The following is a 20,492-nucleotide window of genomic DNA, read 5'->3' on the forward strand; positions in this document are numbered from 1 at the left end:
ATTTAAGGTACAAAAGAAGAAGAAGAAAAAATGAGCTTTACATGAAAATGAGATAATCTTCAGAAACCAAGTGTGGGGTGGGAGTGTAGCTTAGTAGAGTGCTTGCCTCGCATTCGTGAAGCCATGGTTTTGATTGCTAACACCAAGTAAATCCCCAAAGAACAAACAAACAAGCCTCAAAGGAACACAAGAAACACGTGGCCATACTGGACAAATTCTTGTGAAGGTCACCCAAGAGCAAGCTACGTTCAGGCAGAAAGAAAGAACTTTCTTAAGTTTTCAGGTGACTCCAGATAAGTTTTGAATTAATTTAAATTAGATTACTGCCAAAGAGGACAATAACACTGTGTGCTTTTAAATCCCCAGGATGTGTAAAACTACTAAATATGAACTTTTTTTTTTTTCTGATTAAAGCAAAGGTGAGAATAACTTCAGAATTCAAAAGAGTAATGCACTCGGAAGCCTCTACAGAGTAAATTAAGCATGTATGACTGTCAGAGCAAACCGTATTCATGCTATTCCTTGTACTTTGTTTTTATATATTAAGAGCAATATATGGGGGGGGGGCTGGAGAGATAGATAAGTCTGTAACATTCTTGCCAAGGAAGCTGGAGGTTCTGAGTTTGATTCACCTTCTGCCCAGAACCCACATACAAAAGCTGGGTGTGTGGATAAGCACTTGTAACCCCAGCACTGGGGGCATAGAGGCAGGTTGAACACTGGGGCTTTATCAGCCAGGGAGCCTGACCTCATCAAGTCCCAGGCCAGGGTGAGCCTGGAGACAGAATGACACCTGAGGTTGTGCTCTGGCCTCCATACGCTTGCATACACCCGCATGTGTGAATCCCCTCCCATTATTATGCACACAGGGAGAGCAGTCTATGTGACACACGTTCAAAATACATAAACAGAAACTTTTATCTATTTTAGTAGCACCTCAAACCCACACATTGCCTAGGTTTGCGTATTTATAAAGTTTTATGACAAAATGGAATCTTTTGAATGTGTCATCAATGTCCAGACTTAAACCCTTGGCAGTTCCACCCTAGGGCTTTTCTCCTCATCTTGAGTCTACCCCAAAGGTATAAATAGTTCTTAAGTTTTACAGCTTCATTCATTTTCTTAATGGAATGAAAAAAAATCACCTATGCTTTGAAACAACATACTATTAAGCTTTGTGTTTTAAAATCCCCAAGTTCAGTTAGACTATGCTGTTCTAACTCAAAATTTTCCCTAAAAGTTTTATTTCTATGAGCTATCCTTCTTGTATTGCTGTAGTTCCTTCTCATTGCTGTGCATTATTTTACTGTGAACTATGCTGCCACTTGTCAGCTCTTTGGGTTGCGAATGGTCCTTTGCTGTTATAAGGGATGCATGTGACTCTCCATGTAGAGATGCTGAGTCTGCACCCAAATTGGGTGTTTGTCCTTTTGATGGGAAACGAAAGCTATTAGCATCTGTATATCATTCTTGTAATACTTAAAAGATTTTCTTTGGAGACTGCTGTTCCTCATGAGTAACCCAGTCCCAGAAACGCTTGCTTCCTAATAGAACTAGTGGAGTGTGGGATATGCTGAAGTTCAAATTGACGAGTTCATGGCTGGTTGTTTTTTTACCAAACAGTCGCTCACATTGTTTTCTCATAAGTAGTATGGTGGGACTTCTGGAGACTTACATGCTCCTGATCCTTTGGCCTATTTGGACCCTGTCCAGTTTGTCCATTCATTGCTTATAAAGTGCTACCTACTTGTAATTCTGATGTTTCTTAAATTTAATCAATTCTTATGACTTCTGGCCAAGACTCAAACCACTTTTCTAGTGTGCTTCCTAACCAAGTGGGAGGTGTTTTATTTTTCTTCATTTAAGCTGCTTTCCATATTCAGGACACTGGTGATATCTTGGTTTACACTTCCTTCATGCATATTTCCATGCATTGCTTTCATCTTTAAATAAGTTCTTTCACATGGCCTACCTGATCCCAACAAACTTTTATGTGCTCCTAGAGACATCCATGGCTCATTTGTTTCTTGTCTATGAACTTTATGTTTTACCCTTTCCCCTCCACTGTAAAACATCTTTTAGAAACTGTAGATTCTTTGTGTTTTGTGGTACTTGAACTCAGGGCTTTGCACACACTAGGCAAGCACCCTGCTACTGAACTACATGCCCAGTCCTCTTTCTGCTTTAAGTTGAGATAGGGACTTAGTAACTGAACTAGGCTTCCTTGAGTTCCCTTCCTAGCCCAGCTTGGGCTTTGACCTTGAGACCTTTATGCAGCATCCCCTGACCCCTGAGTTCCCAGGATGACAGGTGTGTACCACTAAGCCCACAAACTTTCTTAATTTTATCATAGTTAAATTTATACATCTTTCTGCTCATGCTAAAACAAAAATTTTAAAACAAACCTTTTGATCTTAACATTTTATTTTATAATTTCTACCATGTCTTCTTTCTCTATTTCTATAACCTCCTATCTATTTGTTATTTTCCAGTTTTTATTGAGCTTGCCAGACTTGGGGAGATATAGTGCATATATGATAGGCATATATATAGAGAATTTAGGTCTGTTTATTTACTTACTTTAAGACAGAGGTTCCCACAGCTCAGGCTGGTTTTGAACTCACTGTATAGCTGAGGATGACCTTGAACTCCAGATCATCCTACAGCTTCCTGCTGAGCAGTAGGATTACAGGCATATGCCACTGTGCATGGCTTAGATCCTCATTTTGATGTTGTGTTTATTTGTTGTGTCTATTGATTTGAAGAGAACTGTCAGCTCTGTGCTCACTGGAATGTGGCATTTTCTCTCCTGGCAGATGACTGTGATGAGCCCCTAGTGTCTGCCTTGCCTCAGGCATCCTTCAGCAGTTCTTCTGAGCTCTCCAGCAGTCACGGTCCTGGATTCGCAAGGCTGAATCGAAGAGACGGTAAGTCTGCTCTCCTACAACCCTTTGGCTCGAGATGAATCTTGTAAATTTTCTATTTTCTTAATCAAATCATTGCAAGTAATATGCTGTGAAAGAAGTAAATGTTGAAACAGGCCAATGGTGATAACCCAAAGTTTATGACATCTGGCTTCCACTCAGGAAAGGCAAAGAACTACACCCTATCTGAAAACTTTATATTATCAATTTTAACAACCAAAGAATTTAGTTTCTTCAATCTGGTAAATTTTTACATATCTTATAAAGTAAAAATTTTTGCAGTGATTTGCAATCATTATGAATACAGAAATGATGGGAACTTAATTGCCTTCCTATTTCAAGTTAAAGAAGTCTGCAAGAAGTAATTTCAAAGCACACTACATACTTAAAAATAGTAATCCCTCCATTTGTGTAATTCTTGATGTGGTTGGCATGGTTTTATCTGCTGTTGAGGATCAAGAGCTTCAAAAAGCTTTTCTGGCCCTTGAGGAATACCCAGTTTCAGTTGTTTATCATTGCTTAGGTAGGTTGGGCTCGATGGCTTGCATATGATTCCAGGAAAACGGAAGGCAAAGATAATTCACTTGCAGGAAATATGAGAGAGTGCCACAGCAAGCAACCATGTGCTAAATGACAGTGCCACTAAACGACAGTGCCACTAAACGACAGTGCCACTAAACAACAGTGCCACTAAACAACAGTGCCACTAATCAACACTGCCACTAATCAACAGTGCCACTAATCAACAGTGCCACTAAACAACAGTGCCACTAATCAACAGTGCCACTAAACAACAGTGCCACTAAACAACAGTGCCACTAAACAACAGTACCACTCTGGTTACTTTCTTTAATATAGAGAGGGAAGAGACATTAGCACAAACATTGGAGGGACACACTGACAAATGGGAAGCCATCTTAACACATAGGCACACAGACTCCAAACAATTCACGTTTCCAAAAGCCATGTGTTATGTCCTCTTCCACCACACTGCAAAATCTACTCCTTGCTGTTAGCATTCTTGATGTTGTTGGTATTCTTGTTCCTTGAGTTTGAGTATATGGAGCTTAGAACACAACAGTGTGTGTGTGTGTGTGTGNGAGAGAGAGAGAGAGAGAGAGAGAGAGAGAGAGAGAGAGAGAGAGAGAGACAGAGAGACAGAGAGAGACAGAGAGACAGAGAGACAGAAGAGAGAGAACAAGAATGGCAAGAATGCTGATATGCATTATATATTACTCAGTTCTAATGACTATAGAGACATTTGCATGACCCTTTGGCATGGTTTTGATCTTTTTGACATGGTTCAAGTGTCATATTAGAGTATTTGAGGTGTGTACTTTGGTGGTTTTAAGAGTGAAGGTGTTGGTAGAGAAGAACAGCAAGATCTTTGTACCCAGCGGGAGGCGTGGGGCCCTTGGATCTAACTATGTTTCTTTGTTCTATAAGTATGTTGTAGTCTGAGATTTTGGTCACTGTGTCTTCCTATTTGCCACTCTGGATCTCTGACTGTGTAGGCACTTGGCTCCCCGCCCCCCTCCAGAACCATTCTAGACCCATGGTTCTAAACCTGTGGTTTGAGAATCCTTTGGGGGTTGCATATCAGACATTTACATTATTGTTCATAACAGTAGCAAAATTACAGTTATGAAGTAGCACAAAGATAATTTTGTGGTTGAGGGTCAGCACAGGTGGAAGTATTAGGAAGTCTAAGAAACACTGTTCTAGATCCTTCACCAAGGCCCTCTTAGCAGGGATACTGTTTCTACAACACTTTGACTTGAAAGCAAGGTCTCTACCATGTGCTTTTAAAAGTAAAGTGGAGTTTAACACTTACTGCCCTTTTCCTTAAATCTTCAAATCACTCACAGAATGGGGTCCACCAAAGAGAAACAAAATTTAATTTATCTATGAAGCTTTATTTCATTTTTGAGGCCCAATAAATCACAGAATTATATTTTATTAATTGGATGCAATCATAGTTTTCATTAATTTATATACTCAACAGGAGTCTCCATCGGTGGGACTCATTTTCATTCTTAATTTGTTTCTATGGCTCTTGCTGAAACACAATATCAAACTTCATGAATCTCATTTGCATGTTAATGAAACCAAGAAACAAAACAGGATCATTTTAATTATCTCTTGCTGGTTGTCAACCTACTTGATTACATTTTTCTTTTTTTATTTAGATTTGCTTTTTTTTCTCTATTAATTACATGAAGTGTTCATAAAGGAATGTCAGATTTTGAGTGATTTATTAAAGGCTATATATTACTTATTTTAGTCAAATGCTCCTTCTAGCATGTAGCTCAGGTTGAAAGAGGTGTTCAGCCAAGCTGCTGAAATGAAACCAATAGTTTCTTTGACAGACATAAAGAAGTCTTTTCTGAGGAATCAGAAAAACTGGTCAGGAATGTGAAACAGTCCACATAGTGCCCTGCTGTGGGTGAGAAATACCATGGATTTTGCTGACTCAATAAATAGGATCCTGACTGGAGAGTCTGAGCTGATTTGCCTCCTCTAAAAGAATATACAGCAGTCCTTACATTGGTACCCATGAGTGTGATTTACTTCATCTGGCCATAGGGTTTCCCAAGATGGGTCCTTTGCAAACCAGCAGACTTGTGAAATAGCCAAAGCAGCAAGTCGTGAGTCCATTGGTTGTATACAGCGAAAATAAAGTATTTCGGCACAGGGATGTAAACGCATGCACTGTGTTGAAGTACACCTGATTGCTTCATGATTGAGTCTGTAAGATCAGAAGGGTTCCTGTTGCTAAAAGAATAATAGGTGTTTTTGCCTGTTCATTGTTAGTTTCCTTACCACAATGGAGTCTTTCTAGGCTAAATAAGCAACATCTTCTCACAGCTGTAGAATTTGTTGTTAAAAGTCAGACATCTGTATGTAGAGAAATTATTTACATGGTGAACTGACAGAGGTAACGCCCATTCTCTGTCTACTCTGAGATGGATTATTCTAACACCCCTTGCAGAATTGTGTGGCTATTCTTTCTGCCCTAAATCATTGTACTTATCCTCACAAAACTTACAGTGCTTAAGTAAAGACACCCAAGTTCTATTTTCCAGGTATTCAGGGATACACATCCTTGCTTAAAAAGATGGGTCCCCTGAGAATATTACCCAAGTAGCCAGTGCTTCTTGTTGTTGAAGATGCTGCATAGAATCTTTATATTTATTTTATTCTAAAATAAGAATATTAATATATTTAATAGTCAAGGCCTCAGATGGCAGCTGATAAATTAGAAGTGAATTATGTGTAGAGTTGAATAATTTGAAGCCTAAGGGAAGGCGAGCCTCAGCACAGATGGTGTGAGTCTGGAGTGCACCTGAGGTCTGTGGCTAGAGATGAGGCTCATGAACTTCAGTGGCTGAGTTTGCACTCTTAGGGGAAGCTTGTAGAGATTAACGCAGAATAAAAGATATTGTCGTATTTTCCTCTGTAGCAACTTCTTCCCCATCACTCCAGATTCTAACATGCCAAGAAAGGCTTTGACATATGGAGCTGTAAGAATTTCACACCTTCAGACTCATCTAGGCTCCGGCACATGACATCTTATTGGCTATGGTTAATTTTCTGCCCTGTGTTTGAATTATCTGTAGTACAAGCCCTTCCCTCTCCTCCTCCTATCTTCTCTCATTCTCCCTCTCTTTCCTCTCCTTTCTCTTTCCCTCCTTCCTGTCCTCCTTCCCTCATCTATGTCTGTCTTCCTTTCACTCCTTTCTTCTCCCCCTCTCTCCCCTCCCATTCCCTTCCCGTGGAATTCAGAGTTACAGCTCATAATGCTGAGATACAAGCACTTAAACTCAAATAACCCCTTGAATGGTTTGGTCACAAGTTACCTTAGAGCCGTGGGACACGAGCTTCCCAGACATCTGAACTTCAGGTGTTCCCCCTGTGTCTCTTTTTCTCCGGAGGATCATAGAATTTTAGGTGAAGAGCAACTATGATTAGATCCCCCTGAGATTGATTCAGTATCCTTGGGCTTAAATCACAACCACCTCTTACTCATTTAAGGATGGGAAAGATATTTAGCCTCTGTCCTTTAATCTCCCACAGGAGGAATAGGGTTAACAGTGTCACAGTATTCATGAAATGACATCATTGGCCTTGTTGAAAATGATGGCAGTGCAGAAGTGTGCCCAAATGGATTTCAGAAACATAGGCTGGAGCAATGCTAACCAGTTTCAAAGCAGTTCATTGATTAACCCCATTAAACAAACTTAACAAGACCAAATATATGCACAAATGTACACAAAGTAGTCTCAGGGGATACAGGTGTACACCTAAGTCTTCTAGGAGGGACCAACTTGTTCCCGATTAATTGTAAAGTAGTGCCAGAGAATCATCGCTATATTTTGTATGTTCTTTATGAGATTGTAGTAAAGATAGAACATTCTTTCCTGTGCATCTATGGTCAGAGTCAGCCAGCTTGGTGATGTGATAGCTTAATTTAGAATAGTTTTGCATTTAAAAAAAAGAAATTGAAATTGGTTTATGAATTAAAAACAAAAGCCTTACTAAGATATTCACACTTTGATAATGGTTGGGAGAATGAAGTTCAAGATTAATTTTATGGTCTATGGTGTGTCACTTATGCTTATAGATTATATTTTACACATTGGCCTTGAGAAGGTGAAGTAAAAATGAGTGAAGATTTACATCTTTTATATCTCGATATGCCCATATCCTTTATTCATTAAAGCAAAGGAAAAATTGCTACCTGTTCGTGTATATGAGTATATATATATATATATATATATATATATATATATATATATCTCCACTTCTATTCTTGCATCAGCTCATTTGAACACTAGGGATGACTATCTTGTGACCATTTGGTTTCCTGCACACTTCATATATTGCTGACCATTCCAGGTCTCCTTCTGAAAGGACATTCTACCCTCTCCCCTTCCTGGTACCCCTTTTTTTCTTTTCCTCCAATGTCCTTGTCTGCCTAGAGGCACACATTCTATAGCTCTAAATCAACCCCATAATTCCATCTGAGTAGATGTGTCAAGTCGCCAATAGTAAGTAATTTATGGTGATACAAAGCTCTGGCTTGGGAATCCAGAACACTATACCATAGTAGTAAATTCTGGGTGGCCTTGGGGAATGACATCGTCTCTCTCTTTCCACCTATAAATGTATGAGATTGGATTTGAGGGTCTCCATATTCTAAAACAATGTGCATGTTGTATGCTTGGGGTATGTGGGTGCCTTTGTTTATGTATGTGGACACATGTGTATTCATGTGCATGTACATGTACCTAGTGTGGAGATCAGAGGCCAATATCAGTTGTCTTTCTCAATCAGTCTCCAGTTTATTTTTCTAAGAGAATGTCTCCACTGTTATCTGGAGATAGCAGATTTGGCAAGGGTGACATCCTCCAGTCTCTGTCTTCCCTCCTTGGGATTACATATGTGTGCTACTGCAGCTGGAGTCTTACTTAAGTCCTGAGGATCCTGACTCAAGTCTGCATGCGTGTAAGCACTTTAGGAAGAGAGCCATTTCTCCAGCCCCAAGTGTACCTTTTGGGCAATACATGTTTTTGTCATAATTCACTTAAAAATAGAAATCTTTGAAACACAGTTAAGAAGGTAAGGAGAATTCTTTAAAGCAGACTGCCCTTCTAAGTCCCTTCAAACTATGAGACACGGGATTTTCCTGGCTTAGAAGATGCCTTGAACTTTCATAAAATGAAGAAATTAGGATATAAATATGATCCCACTCAAACCGATATGATGACTCCAGTTTGTCCAATTAAAAATAAATTCATGAAGTTGATAATAATCACCAGTATATAAGTTGCATTCTTTTAGTGCATGTCTGAATCTTTATTTTCGTCTCTTTAATTGTGTGTTTCTGTGTGTCTATGTGTGGGTTGGTGCACATACACAGGTGCCCACAGAAATCAGAAAAAGACGTCGGATTCCTCAGACCTAGAATTACCACCAGTTGTGAGCTACCTAATGTGGGTACTGGCAACTAAACTCTGGTCCTCTGTATAGGCAACAAGTGCTCTTCATCACTCCAGCCCATCTGCCTTTGTCAGTAGTGAGTAGCAGCATTTTATGCGGATGGATATCAGGTTGTGTTCTCTCAGAAGTGCAGCTGTAACCAATGACTGAGGTGCAAGGGACGTATGTGTCAGGGTGTAACCGTGAGGAGAAAATGGCGACCTTGTGGGCAGAACAGGGGCAGAGTGGGTTAGAAGTTCATAGATGTCAAGAGAAGACACCCCCACAGCCCAGACTTTCTTGACAGATTTACCCCAAAATCAAAGGTACCAACTCCAGCAGGTGCCTGGTTTGGGGAAATAATTAATTTAGAAAAGTTAAGGGTCCCTTAGGCTGCTATCACAAAATAGCACAGATCAAGTGAATCAAACAGAAGGCCATCTATTTCTCCTAATTCTAAGGTTTGGAAGTGCAAGACCAAAGAGAGAGCCGATTTGTTATCTCTTGAGGGCATTGCTTCTAATGGTTGCCTTCTGTTTGCCTTTTAACATGCTTCCTGTATGCAAGCACATGGGAAGAGCACCATCTCTCCATCTTCTGCTAGTTATGAGGGTACCAACCACATGCTGAGTGCCCACCCTCTATTCTCATCTACATCTCCTAAAGACTTCATCTCAAACTGCTATCACATTGATGGTTAGGGCCTCACAACATGGATTTAGTGGTAGTCCCAGAAGCTAGAGAACCAAACAGAAATTGCAAACAGTTTGATCTATTTGAGGAAAACCCAGTGAGCCCTTCTTTATGGGCAGCATTCCTGGAGAGACAGGAAATGCTGTCTAGTGTCTCAACCACTTTTCATACCCAATAATGAAGTATTAAACACATGAAGGAGTCGTTAAAAAAAATCTGTGAGTAGAAAGGTAAAGTGTAGGGGGCTTATTGTTATGATATCTCTCTGTCTAGTTGTTTGATGTACAAGCTAGGAAAATATTATTGAAATTACAGAGGGTTGACATAGAAAATGAATAAATTTAGCAAAATAGGCAATTGTGATTTCTATTTATATAGTGTTTCCAACAACTGGAGAACACACATTCTTATCAAGTACACCTAGGCTATTTACCTAAATTTATGTGGTGTCAGAAAGAATAGTGTTTTAATAAATCTCAAAGGGTTGAAATCATGGAGAACAAGCGCCTGGCTACAGTGGAATTAGCTGGAAATCATTAATTAAAGAATACTTAAAATCTAGATAGGTGTGGAATTTAATTACTGCACTCCTCAAACAGTAATCTCAGTGGAGATTAGCAATCACTCTTGCTCAAGGATGACAAACATTGTAAGTCAAACTTGTGAGGTGCCACCTAGACAAAAAACTGACATCCTTAACTGCAAACGTCACAGAAGAAAGATGGCTAAATATGAAGAACCCATCCAAGTAACCCCATGAAGAAATTAGAACAAAAACATCTAACAGATTAGATCAGAAGTAATGAAAGGAGGTATAAAAGTAAAGGAGGTCTTAAAGGAGCTGGAGAGACAGCTCATAGGCAAGGGACACTTCCTGCTCTTCTAGAGGACCTGAGTTTGGTTCCCAGCACCCACAGTCAGTAGTTCATGACCACCCATGACTCCAGCTCCAGGAAATCCAGTGCCCTCTTCTGGCCTCCTCGTGCATTCACATACAAACAAAAACTAAAATAAATTGAGAAATTTAGAAAACATAGTTTTATGAAATTGCATTCAAAAAAAAAAAACTACAGAAAAATAAATCTCCTGTCTCATGAAGAGAATAGATCCATAATTAAAATGTTCCAACAAAGAGAACTCCAGGCTAACAAGTGTTCAAATGGGAATTCTTCCAAACACATTTAAGACAGACCTGACATTTCTCTCTCAGAGAGAGGAAAATAGTCAAAAGTCTCCTAACTCACTCTGTGAGGCCGGCATAACCTTGGTACCCAGCCCTGTCAAGGACAAACAAGAAAGGAAAATTAAAAACCACTCTTGCTCATGAATATAAATGCAAAATATTCTAAACAAAATATTAGCATACATGTGTGAAGGGACTCCTCAGCCTCAGCCTCGGAATGAGAATGTCCTCTGAAAGCTTGGTGGGTTGCAAAGCTAAAGAAACACTTGAAGGAAGTAGTGGCTCCGGCCTTGTGTGGACAATGTGACCATCCTTCCTCTGAGAGGAGGGGAACACAAACTGGGGGAGGGGGAGTCTCATGCACTCCTATTAAAGACAGTTACAGTTAAAGATATGCATTGGTATATTAGATGCTCCATGTCTCTCCATCCCTTCAGCCGCATTGCTTTCTCCAGTGAGTGTTGCAGTGGTCAAGTCCAGCTTCCCACAGATGTAAGAGGGACTTATCTAGGCTGGACCACTCAGATGTAGCTGCTTTCTCATGACTTCCCTCATGGTGAGGGATCCTCCTTCCCTGGGAATCTCCTGGCATGACCGATTGTACTGGTTCTGTAGGAAGAGAGGCGTCTCTCCACAGGAAGGGTATCCATAACCATTGGAGGACGCGGATGGATGGAGCTGTGGAAGTTAGGATGGAATTGGATCCATCGAGGCTATTCAGAACTGTGTGTAGGACTGAGTATCAGGACCTATACTTTTGTCCCAGTTGAAAGCTTAGCTTTGCTTGGGTTTCCCTTACTTTATACCCTTCTACCTTTTGAACTTGTTCTACGGATGGCGTAGTTCAGACTTGTGCCTTCACACCATGTCTTTTATCGTTCAATAAAATAGCACAACAGAGGGCTACAGAGATGGATGAGCAGTTACAAACACATAGTACTCTTAGAGAGGGTTTGAGATCAATTCCCAAGGCCTAGAGTGGGTGACTCATAACTGATGCAACCCTGGCACCAGTGTATTCAACATTTTCTTTTGCCTTCCATGGATACAATACACACATGCACAAACCCACACCTAGACATATATGAGTACACACAATTAAAATTAAATAAATGGGGCAATATATTTATTCCTGCTCAGAAGAAGTAAATCAATAGTAATTTATCCCACATCAAAGGACTGAAGTACAAATCGTGCCCTCTTAAGTGTTAGACATATTTAAGCAACTTATGTCTAATAGCAGGTTATTATAGGAAGAATTCTATGATGGAGAAAACTGACAAACTCAAACTTATGCAGATGACCAGTTTGTGCTAACATACATTGATGAAATGCAGTCCTGATTTGATATGATTTGATATGTTAAGGATAGATTTTTTTTTTTTATCACTATGGTTTATCCTCTGAAAAACTTCTCTGAAAATTGTTATGCAGATCTTTAGTGGAGATCATTCTAGCTGGATGGTTATCCTAAAAGCTATCAAGGAAAACCCCAAAGAATAAAGCCTGAAAACTGGCCTAAGCATATAAACCCAGGGAAACAAGGTGACCAACGTGCACCATAAATACTCCAGTGGGACTTTGAAATAGAAGTGGATGCTCACAGCCAAACCATTGGACTGAGTGCGGGGTCCCCAATGGAGGACTTAGAAAAAGGGCTGAAGGAGCTGAAGCAGTTTGCAAACCCATAGGAAGAACAACAATATCAACCAACCAGACCCCTAGAGCTTCCAGGATCTAAGCCATCAACCAAGGAGTACACATGGAGGGAACCCATGGCTCCAGCTGCATATGCAGCAGAGGATGGCCTTGTTGGACATCAATGGGAGGGGAGGCCCTGGCCCTAGTATAGGGGGATACAAGGGCAGGGAGGTGGGAGTGGGTAGGTGAGGGGGGGAACACCCTCACAGAGAAGCAGGGGATGGGGGGATGGAATTGGGAGTCTACGGGGGGGGGAACCTGGAAAGGGGATAACATTTGAAATGTAAATAAAGAAAATATTGAATTAAAAAAAAGAAAAAAGGACATTATGTAAAAACTAAAGAAATTTAAAGAAAATATCAATTTAGCTAATAATAATAATAATAATACCAACAATAATTTATCAATACTGAGTTACTACTTGACACATACCATACTCATGAGAAGATGTTAATAAAAATGAAATCTGTATATAAAAGCCATATTGAGAATTCACCTATAATCTTTCAGCCTTTCTGGAATTCTGAAACCATATTAAGATAAATAATCATTTTAAATATGTTCTAATACTTTGGCTTTATCAATACAGATTGTGGAGTGGACCCATGCTTATAAATACCAAGAATATGTGTGTAAGGTAGAAACAGATTTAAGGCTGGGACAAGGGAATGAAAAATGCAGTAAACAAAAGAAGTGTGGGCTTTGTATCATTTTGTAGTTAGTAAAGCTGGATGCCTCAGTATAGGGGAATGCTAAGGTGATGAGGTGGGAGTGGGTGGGTGGGGGAGCACCCTCATAGAAGCAGGGGAAGGGGGGAGGGGGNGGGGGGCTGCAGAGGGGAGTCCAGGAAAGGGGATAACATTTGAAATGTAAATAAAGAAAATATCTAATAATAGAAATAGATAGGTATGTAGGCATTCAGAAAGTCATCAAAATGATGCTTTTGAAATTCATGCCAGGGACTCAGTGAAAAAGCTCCTTTACTGCTTTTCCCAACGAATAGTGTTTTAAGAGTAGCATTTTTATTGGTACAGAAATGACAGCTCTCGTTATGACACTCTCTTTTCATTCTTCAGTGTTGAGAATTGAACGTAGGGTCTAAGGTATGGCAGACACATGCTCTGCCACCGAGCTTGAGTCCTCCTGCTCCTATTACCACATTTGCATAGATGCATGCATGCAATACACTTTGACTATGTACAACCCCCCCCCCCCATTCCCCAGATTGTCTCCCTTCTTGCTGGCTCTCAACCTGTGGGCTGCAACCCCTTTGAGGGTTGAATGACCCTTTCACGGGGGCCACATATCAGATAATCTATATATCAGATATTTACATTATGATTTATAACAGTCAAATTACACTTAAGAAATAGCAATGAAAATCATATTATGGTTGGAGCATCATCACGCCATGAGGCACTGTATTAAAGAGCTGCAGAATTAGGAAGGTTGCAAACCACTGTCCTCAATAGTCCTATAGCCTATTTCTACTTCATGCTTCCTTTTAACAGTAAGATTCGGTGTATGAATAAAACATTGAGTATTTATCTTTCTAAATCTGTACTGTTTCGGTCAATATGATGTCCTCGAGTTCTATCTATCTTCCCGTAAAGGCCATCTTTCACAAATAAATATTACTCCATTCTATGGACATTTACCTTTTTCCTTTACCCTTTTATTGCCGATGGGCATCAAGGCTGGTTTCATCTGAGTTGGCTTTTGTGAATAGTGCTACAAAGCACATGTGTGTGGCTGTCTCTGTGATGTGCTGCCTCAGACTCCTTTGGGTACACACCCAGGAGATAGATGGCTAGATAACAGGCTACTTCTTTTCCAAATGGTTGCCATAACCTTAAGAGGCGATTTGATTTCTAATTCCACGTCATTTTGGTAGAACTGTAACTGGTCATGTAATTTGAGTCTTTCCTCAGAAAAAAAAAATAAGCATGAAATCTCAGTGGAGACTTCTGTGCCTGCCTAAGACTTTCAGCCCCATAGTCATTGCTTTGCATGGGTGTTTATGAATATGCCCTTCTAAGCCTGGCTAAGATTCTGCAATGGCTAGAGCTATTCTATGTTGCTTTCAGGATGAAAGGAATAAAAATTAGCAAAGCTTCAAAGTTAAAGAGCAAGCGAATGTATTAGCATTTGCTCTCCGACTGACCCATCTCTGCTTCATTTGCACGCCATGTCTTATTTTATCAGAGTGGATCTTCTGCTGTGTTTTAGATGGCATTAATGCTGATTAGGACAATCACATAAGGAGCGTGGTGATGCAGAAAACCATCAGTGGAACAGAAATGTAAGAAACCGATATTTAGAGCAAAGCCATAAATATAATCATTGACTGCAATTTTAGTACAAGTTAAAATAAACCATACACGGGCCATGTGGGTGGCTGAACCTTGTGGTTTTACACAGTGCTTAAGAAAAGGGATGGATGAATCTGTAAAAGTTGCACACTATTAGACAAGCTAACTAATCCACTGTAAAACCATCAAAAATTGAGATAAAAATTCATGTAACGTGAAATTAATCATGGTAAAATGTTAATTTTATATTTATGTCATGCCAATTCTGGGGCACTTAAGAACAATCACAATGTTGTCTAATCACACCATTTATCATTATTAGGTTCCAAAAAGGAAACTTATTTTTGTAGATTTTAAAAATCAGTCCCACCCATATTTGTGTGTGTGTGTGTGTGTATGAGTGTGTGAGAGAGATTGTGTATGTGTGAGTATGAGTGTGTGTGTATGTATGTGAGATTGTGTGACTGTGTATGTATATGAGTATGTGTGTGTGATTATATATGTGTGAGTGTGTTTAATGTGTGTGAAATTGTGTATGTGCATGTGATTGTGTATGTGTGAGTATGTGTGTGTGTGTGTGTGTGAGAGAGAGAGTATGAGTGTGTGTGAGAGAGATTGTGTATGTGTGAGCATGAGTGTGTGTTTATGTGTGTGTGTATGTGTGTGAGATTGTGTGTATGATTGTGTATGTGTGAGTATGAGTATGTGTGTGAGTGTGATTATATATATGTGAGTATGTGGAGTGTGTATATTTGTGTGTGAATGTGTGTATGTGTGTGGTTGTGTACGTGTGAGTATTTGTATGTGTGTATGTGTGTGTGATTGTGTGTATATGTGTGTGAATGTGTGTATGTGTGTGTGATTGTGTATGTGTGAGTATATGTATGTGTGTACGTGATTGTGTGTATATGTGGGTGAATGTGTGTATGTGTGTGTGTGATTGTGTATGTGCGAGTATGTGTATGTGTGTACGTGTATGTGATTGTGTGTATATGTGTGTGAATGTGTGTATGTGTGTGTGATTGTGTGTATGTGTATATGTGTGTGTGATTGTGTGTGTGTGTGTGTGTGTGTGTGTGTGTGTGTGGTTTAAGCAAATGTTATAGACTACACATGGAAGGTGGAGGCCAGAGGATAACTTGGTATGAGACAGGACTCCTTGTTTGCCCCTGCATATGCCAGGCTAACTTGTCTCTCTTATCTCCACCTCCCATCTTTGGAGGAGCTCTGGGATTACAGATACACACTACTATGTCCTGCTGCATGTGGGCTCTAGGGATTGCAACTCAGGTCTACACTCTTGGTCAGCAAGTGATTTATACACTAAGCTGTCCCCCAAGCCCCTAAATTATTTGGAATTGAGATTTTGTGGTTTAATTTTCTTGTTTATTTTTGTGTTTGAATTTTTTCCTTGTGGTTACATTTTCAAATTAAAACTGACCTTTAACATTTCGAATGGCCTGTTTTCAGTTAGTATTCCTCAGCTTCTGTGTTAAATGTGATGCCCCGCCTTCCTGACATGCCTGCCGTTCCTTTCAGTATCATTTCCAGAAATTAGATATTTATTGTGTACCCTAATTGATAAACTTTGTGCGTTTTTATTTATTAAACATGTAGATTGTATTTCTTTATTCACCCACCCCTCCCCCAGTGCACACCCATGTGCCCTTGCTGTTGCATGGATGAGGGGGTCAGAGGTTGACTTTCAGGGGTTGGTTCTCCCCTCCCACCACGTGGTACCTGCAGTTCGAACTCAGGTGATCAGGTTTGGCTGCAAGCACCTTTAGCTGCTGGAGTATCTCATTGTCCTGCCTTTCTCTTTTAAATCATGAAGGAAAAGGGGGGATTATAAACCCCCTATACACTGATACATTCATCTGTGCTTAATTACGTATTTGCCTTATTGTGGTCTTTATTCCTTCATTTAACTTTGCTTTTCTGTTTATTCCTCTTTCTCTCCACAGATGGGATTTGTTTTTGTTGGACAGGTCTTCTACATTTATTTTTTAAATTGAGACTGTCATGATTTACCCTTCATTTAAAAGGACAATTTCACCAAACATAGATATTTTGACTGACTTTCTCTTTCCCTTGCTCCATTTCAAATTTGCCATCCTTTGAGTTGTTGGCCATTATAGTTTCTGTTTAGAAATTATCTGTGCCTAGCGAGGGTCCCTCATACGTGACAGATCTCTTGTCTCTGCTTTTAATATTCTTTCTGTGCCCCAACTTTGAATAGCTTGATTGTAATATGTCTTGGTGTGGAACGTTCTGTGTTTATTCTGCCTCCTGTTTATTGAATTTCTCGAGTGTATCCATTCTCACATCATTTATTAGATCTGAAAAACAGGTTTTGGTCATTATTTCTTTAACTGCCCTTTCCCTTCCCTTCCCTTCCCTTCTTCTGCCTGCTCTCACACAAGGTTAAGCTTGATGGTGCCTCATAGATCTCTCAGGTTTCCTTCTTTATTTTCTTTCTGTTACTCAGGTTTTGTGGGCACTAATTGACCCATCTTCATAGTGACACCTCTATGTGTTCAAATCTACTCCGAACCCCTCAACTGAATTCATTTCAGTTATACTTTGTGGTACCTTTTATGCCTTAACTTTTTTATTTTATTTGTTAAAGTGTTAAGTGTGTGTGTGTGTGTGTGTGTGTGTGTGTGTGTGTGTGTGTGNGTGTGTGTGTGTGTGTGTGTGTGTGTGTGTGTGTGTGTATGTGTACAAGGGTGAAAATGTCCATGGTAACCAGAGATGCAGGATCCCCTTGGAACTGGAGTTACATGCAGCTGCAAGCTGCCCAGTGTGGATGTTTGGAACTGGACTCTCGTCATCTGTAAGAGCGTAAACATTCTTAACCAATGAGTAGTCTCTCCAGTTTCCCCCTTTTCTACGGCATAGCTGTTTGTTTGTATTTTCCCTGTGCTGAGTTAGCATTTTCTATCTTTCTTCACTCTTTGCTCATGAATTCCTTTTGGTCTTTGACTATAACTGATTTTTTTAGCTGTAATGGGGTAGGCTTCCTCGGAGACCATGTCTCTTAGTTTCTCCTACTGTCCTATTGTGTTGGTTACTTTTGTGTATCAGAAGCATCCCCGAAAGGACCACCTGAAGGAAAAAGATGTATTTTGGCTCGTGTTTTCAAACCATGGTCACATGTCCTCTTGTATTCGGGCAGAACTGGCAGCAGCTGGTGTGTGGTGGTGGTGGCGGAGGAGATTCCTCACCTCATAACAGGCAGGGAGTGGACGATGATGGAGGGTCTAGGGGTTGTGCATAACCTCCAAAGGCACACCTCAGGTGACACCTTTACTCCAGTTAGGCTTTACCATCCGGGATAGCACCACCAGCTGGAAAACCAGCAATTAACAAACAAGAGAGCCTGTGAGAGACACACCGCACTCACATTGCAAGAGCTACTTCGTATTTCCTTGGAGGCTTTGAATTTTCGGGATGGGGTTTGAGACAGCTGTTTAGCATTATTTTAACTCTAGAAATCAGCCAACTCCCATGCTCACAGAGTTTCCCATTTGTCTTCACTGTAAACAATGTTGGGCTTGTCTCTTCCCCCTCTTTTCTCTCTGTCACACTGTCTGTCTGTCTGTCTGTCTGTCTGTCTCTCTCTCTCTCTCTCTCTCGCTCTGTCTCTCTCTCTCGCTCTGTCTCTCTCTCTCTCTCTCTCTGTCAGTCCCTGCCTCTCTGTCCCTCTGCCCTCCTCATGTACCACAGGGCTTACCCATGAAACCCAGATGTCTCTAAATCATCCTCCTGCCTCAGCCTCCCGAGTGCTGGGTTTACAGACTCCCACTTTGCCTCCCTCATTTCCCTTTCTCTTTGGTGGGTAGAATCTTTGAGGTCCATATTCTTTGAGGTTGACATCAGCCAGTGTTTTGACAGATTTCCTCAAGTACTCAGAGAAACAAAATTGAAATATGACAAAATAGAATCCTTTCCTAGTCTTTGCACATTGGCTCTGTGCTGGGTCACTCCCTTATCATGCACTTTCTATTCACAGACATAATCCTCCAAATTGTGTTTAGCTTAATCCCCCAAATGATGTCTCATGAAAGAGTAGAATATATGAGCCAAAGCTTTCAACTCTTTTCAAATAAAACTCTTACAGTGCAATTGTATTTTTTTTTCCTAGATAAAGCCCAACATTTTTTTAAAAAAACAGCAATGTTATGATTATTTTCCATAATGGAGAAGAAAAATATGCATTTTAGAGCAAACCCCTTGAAAGTGGAATATGCACACCATTTGCAAAATTTTTCTATCAAAAGACATTGTCAACAACCGTACATTTTAGTAGCACTGTATGTGGAAAAATCAATGCTGTGTAAATGTTAGCAGCCTCCTGGGTAGTCAGTGTAAGCACAACTTTGCTTTCTGAGGTTTAATCTTGCTTCTGTCTGTATATGATGGCTAAACTGGCATTGACCTCTTATCTGGCAGGCCTTCATGATCCACCCCATAGGAAAATCCCTTTTACTTTTCTTCTGTGCTAAATCTTTTGATATGCTATATTGTAATTTTGAAAAAGGCTGTGGATCAGCAATAAGGCAATAGCTGGTAGATACTAGTAGCTTTGATTACATTGGCAGAGGGCTACATGTCTCTATGGCACAGTCTTATCAAACTGGCCAAGGAGGGGTACTGAGTGGGGTCTCTTTATGCATCACATGAAGTAATCAGTAGATTCTGCATTTCTGTATCAAACTGTGGCCAATTCTGGGAAAGGTGAGCATGCACATTTCTGTAATGAAAGATGCTGTAAGACTGAATGACAGAATGGTTCTCTCAGTGGCCCCTTCTGTGTGTGCGCGGGATGGGTGTGGGCAACAGGCATATGCATAGGTACCTTGTTTGCCTTGCGTTCCTCTGCCTTTCTCAGGTATTAGGGGTCACCTCGTGCTTAAAATGTAGGTTATCACATAGCTTGGCCACAAGGCTTAGCAGGATACCTTTTAAGCCTAAACTGTGAAAGAGCCGACAAGGGGTAAAAGAGCCTAAAGGGATCTCTTTCTCTCTCTCTCTTTTTGTTGTCTTATTTTCTTTTCTCACTGCTGTGTAAAGCACCTGATGAAAGCAACTTCAGGAAGGAAGGGTTTTGGCTCTGAGGCTGAGGGTGCGGCCCCTAGTGGCAGGAAAGGCATTGGTGGTAGGAGCAGTGTGAGGCAGCTGACCACAGTGTGTTCACAGTGGGGGAGGACAAAGGGGGAGGGGAAAGGAGAGGGGGAGGGAGAGGACAGGAGGGGGAGGGGAGAAAGAGGGAGAGAGGACGGGAAACAGAAACACACAGAAAGGGAGGGAGGGAGGGAGGGAGGGAGAGAGAGAGAGAGAGAGAGAGAGAGAATATGAATACACTCAAGCATTCAGCCATCTCTGTTTTATTCCTTTTATTCAATTTGGACAATAGCCTATGGATGATGTCACTAGCAATTAGTTGAGTCTTTCCACCTCAATTAATTCAATCTAGAAACTCCCTCCCAGGCTCACACAGAGGTTTATCTCCTAGGTGATCTTGTCAAGTTTAAAGAGTATATTAACCTATTAATAATATTATTAGGGCTGGAGAGATGGCTCAGTGGTTAAGCACTGTCTGCTCTTCCAGAGGTCCTGAGTTCAATTCCCAGCAACCACATGGTGGCTCACAACCATCTGTAATGGGATCTGATGCCCTCTTCTGGTGTGTCT

The 20,492-nt window shown here is 40.5% G+C and overlaps 1 protein-coding gene across 1 annotated transcript in view; it reads left to right on the forward strand.

Annotated features, from left to right (window-relative positions):
• The window catches only part of Cntnap4 (contactin associated protein like 4), a 294,082-nt gene that overhangs the window by 43,629 nt on the left and 229,961 nt on the right, over positions 1–20,492 (forward strand). Inside the window, exon 2 of the mRNA XM_021220063.1 lies at positions 2,817–2,927. Coding sequence (XP_021075722.1) covers positions 2,817–2,927 — 111 coding nt within the window. The remainder of the gene's footprint in view (positions 1–2,816; positions 2,928–20,492) is intronic.

The sequence above is a fragment of the Mus pahari genome, chromosome 20 (assembly GCF_900095145.1).
Source record: "Mus pahari chromosome 20, PAHARI_EIJ_v1.1, whole genome shotgun sequence".
NCBI lineage: Eukaryota > Metazoa > Chordata > Mammalia > Rodentia > Muridae > Mus > Mus pahari.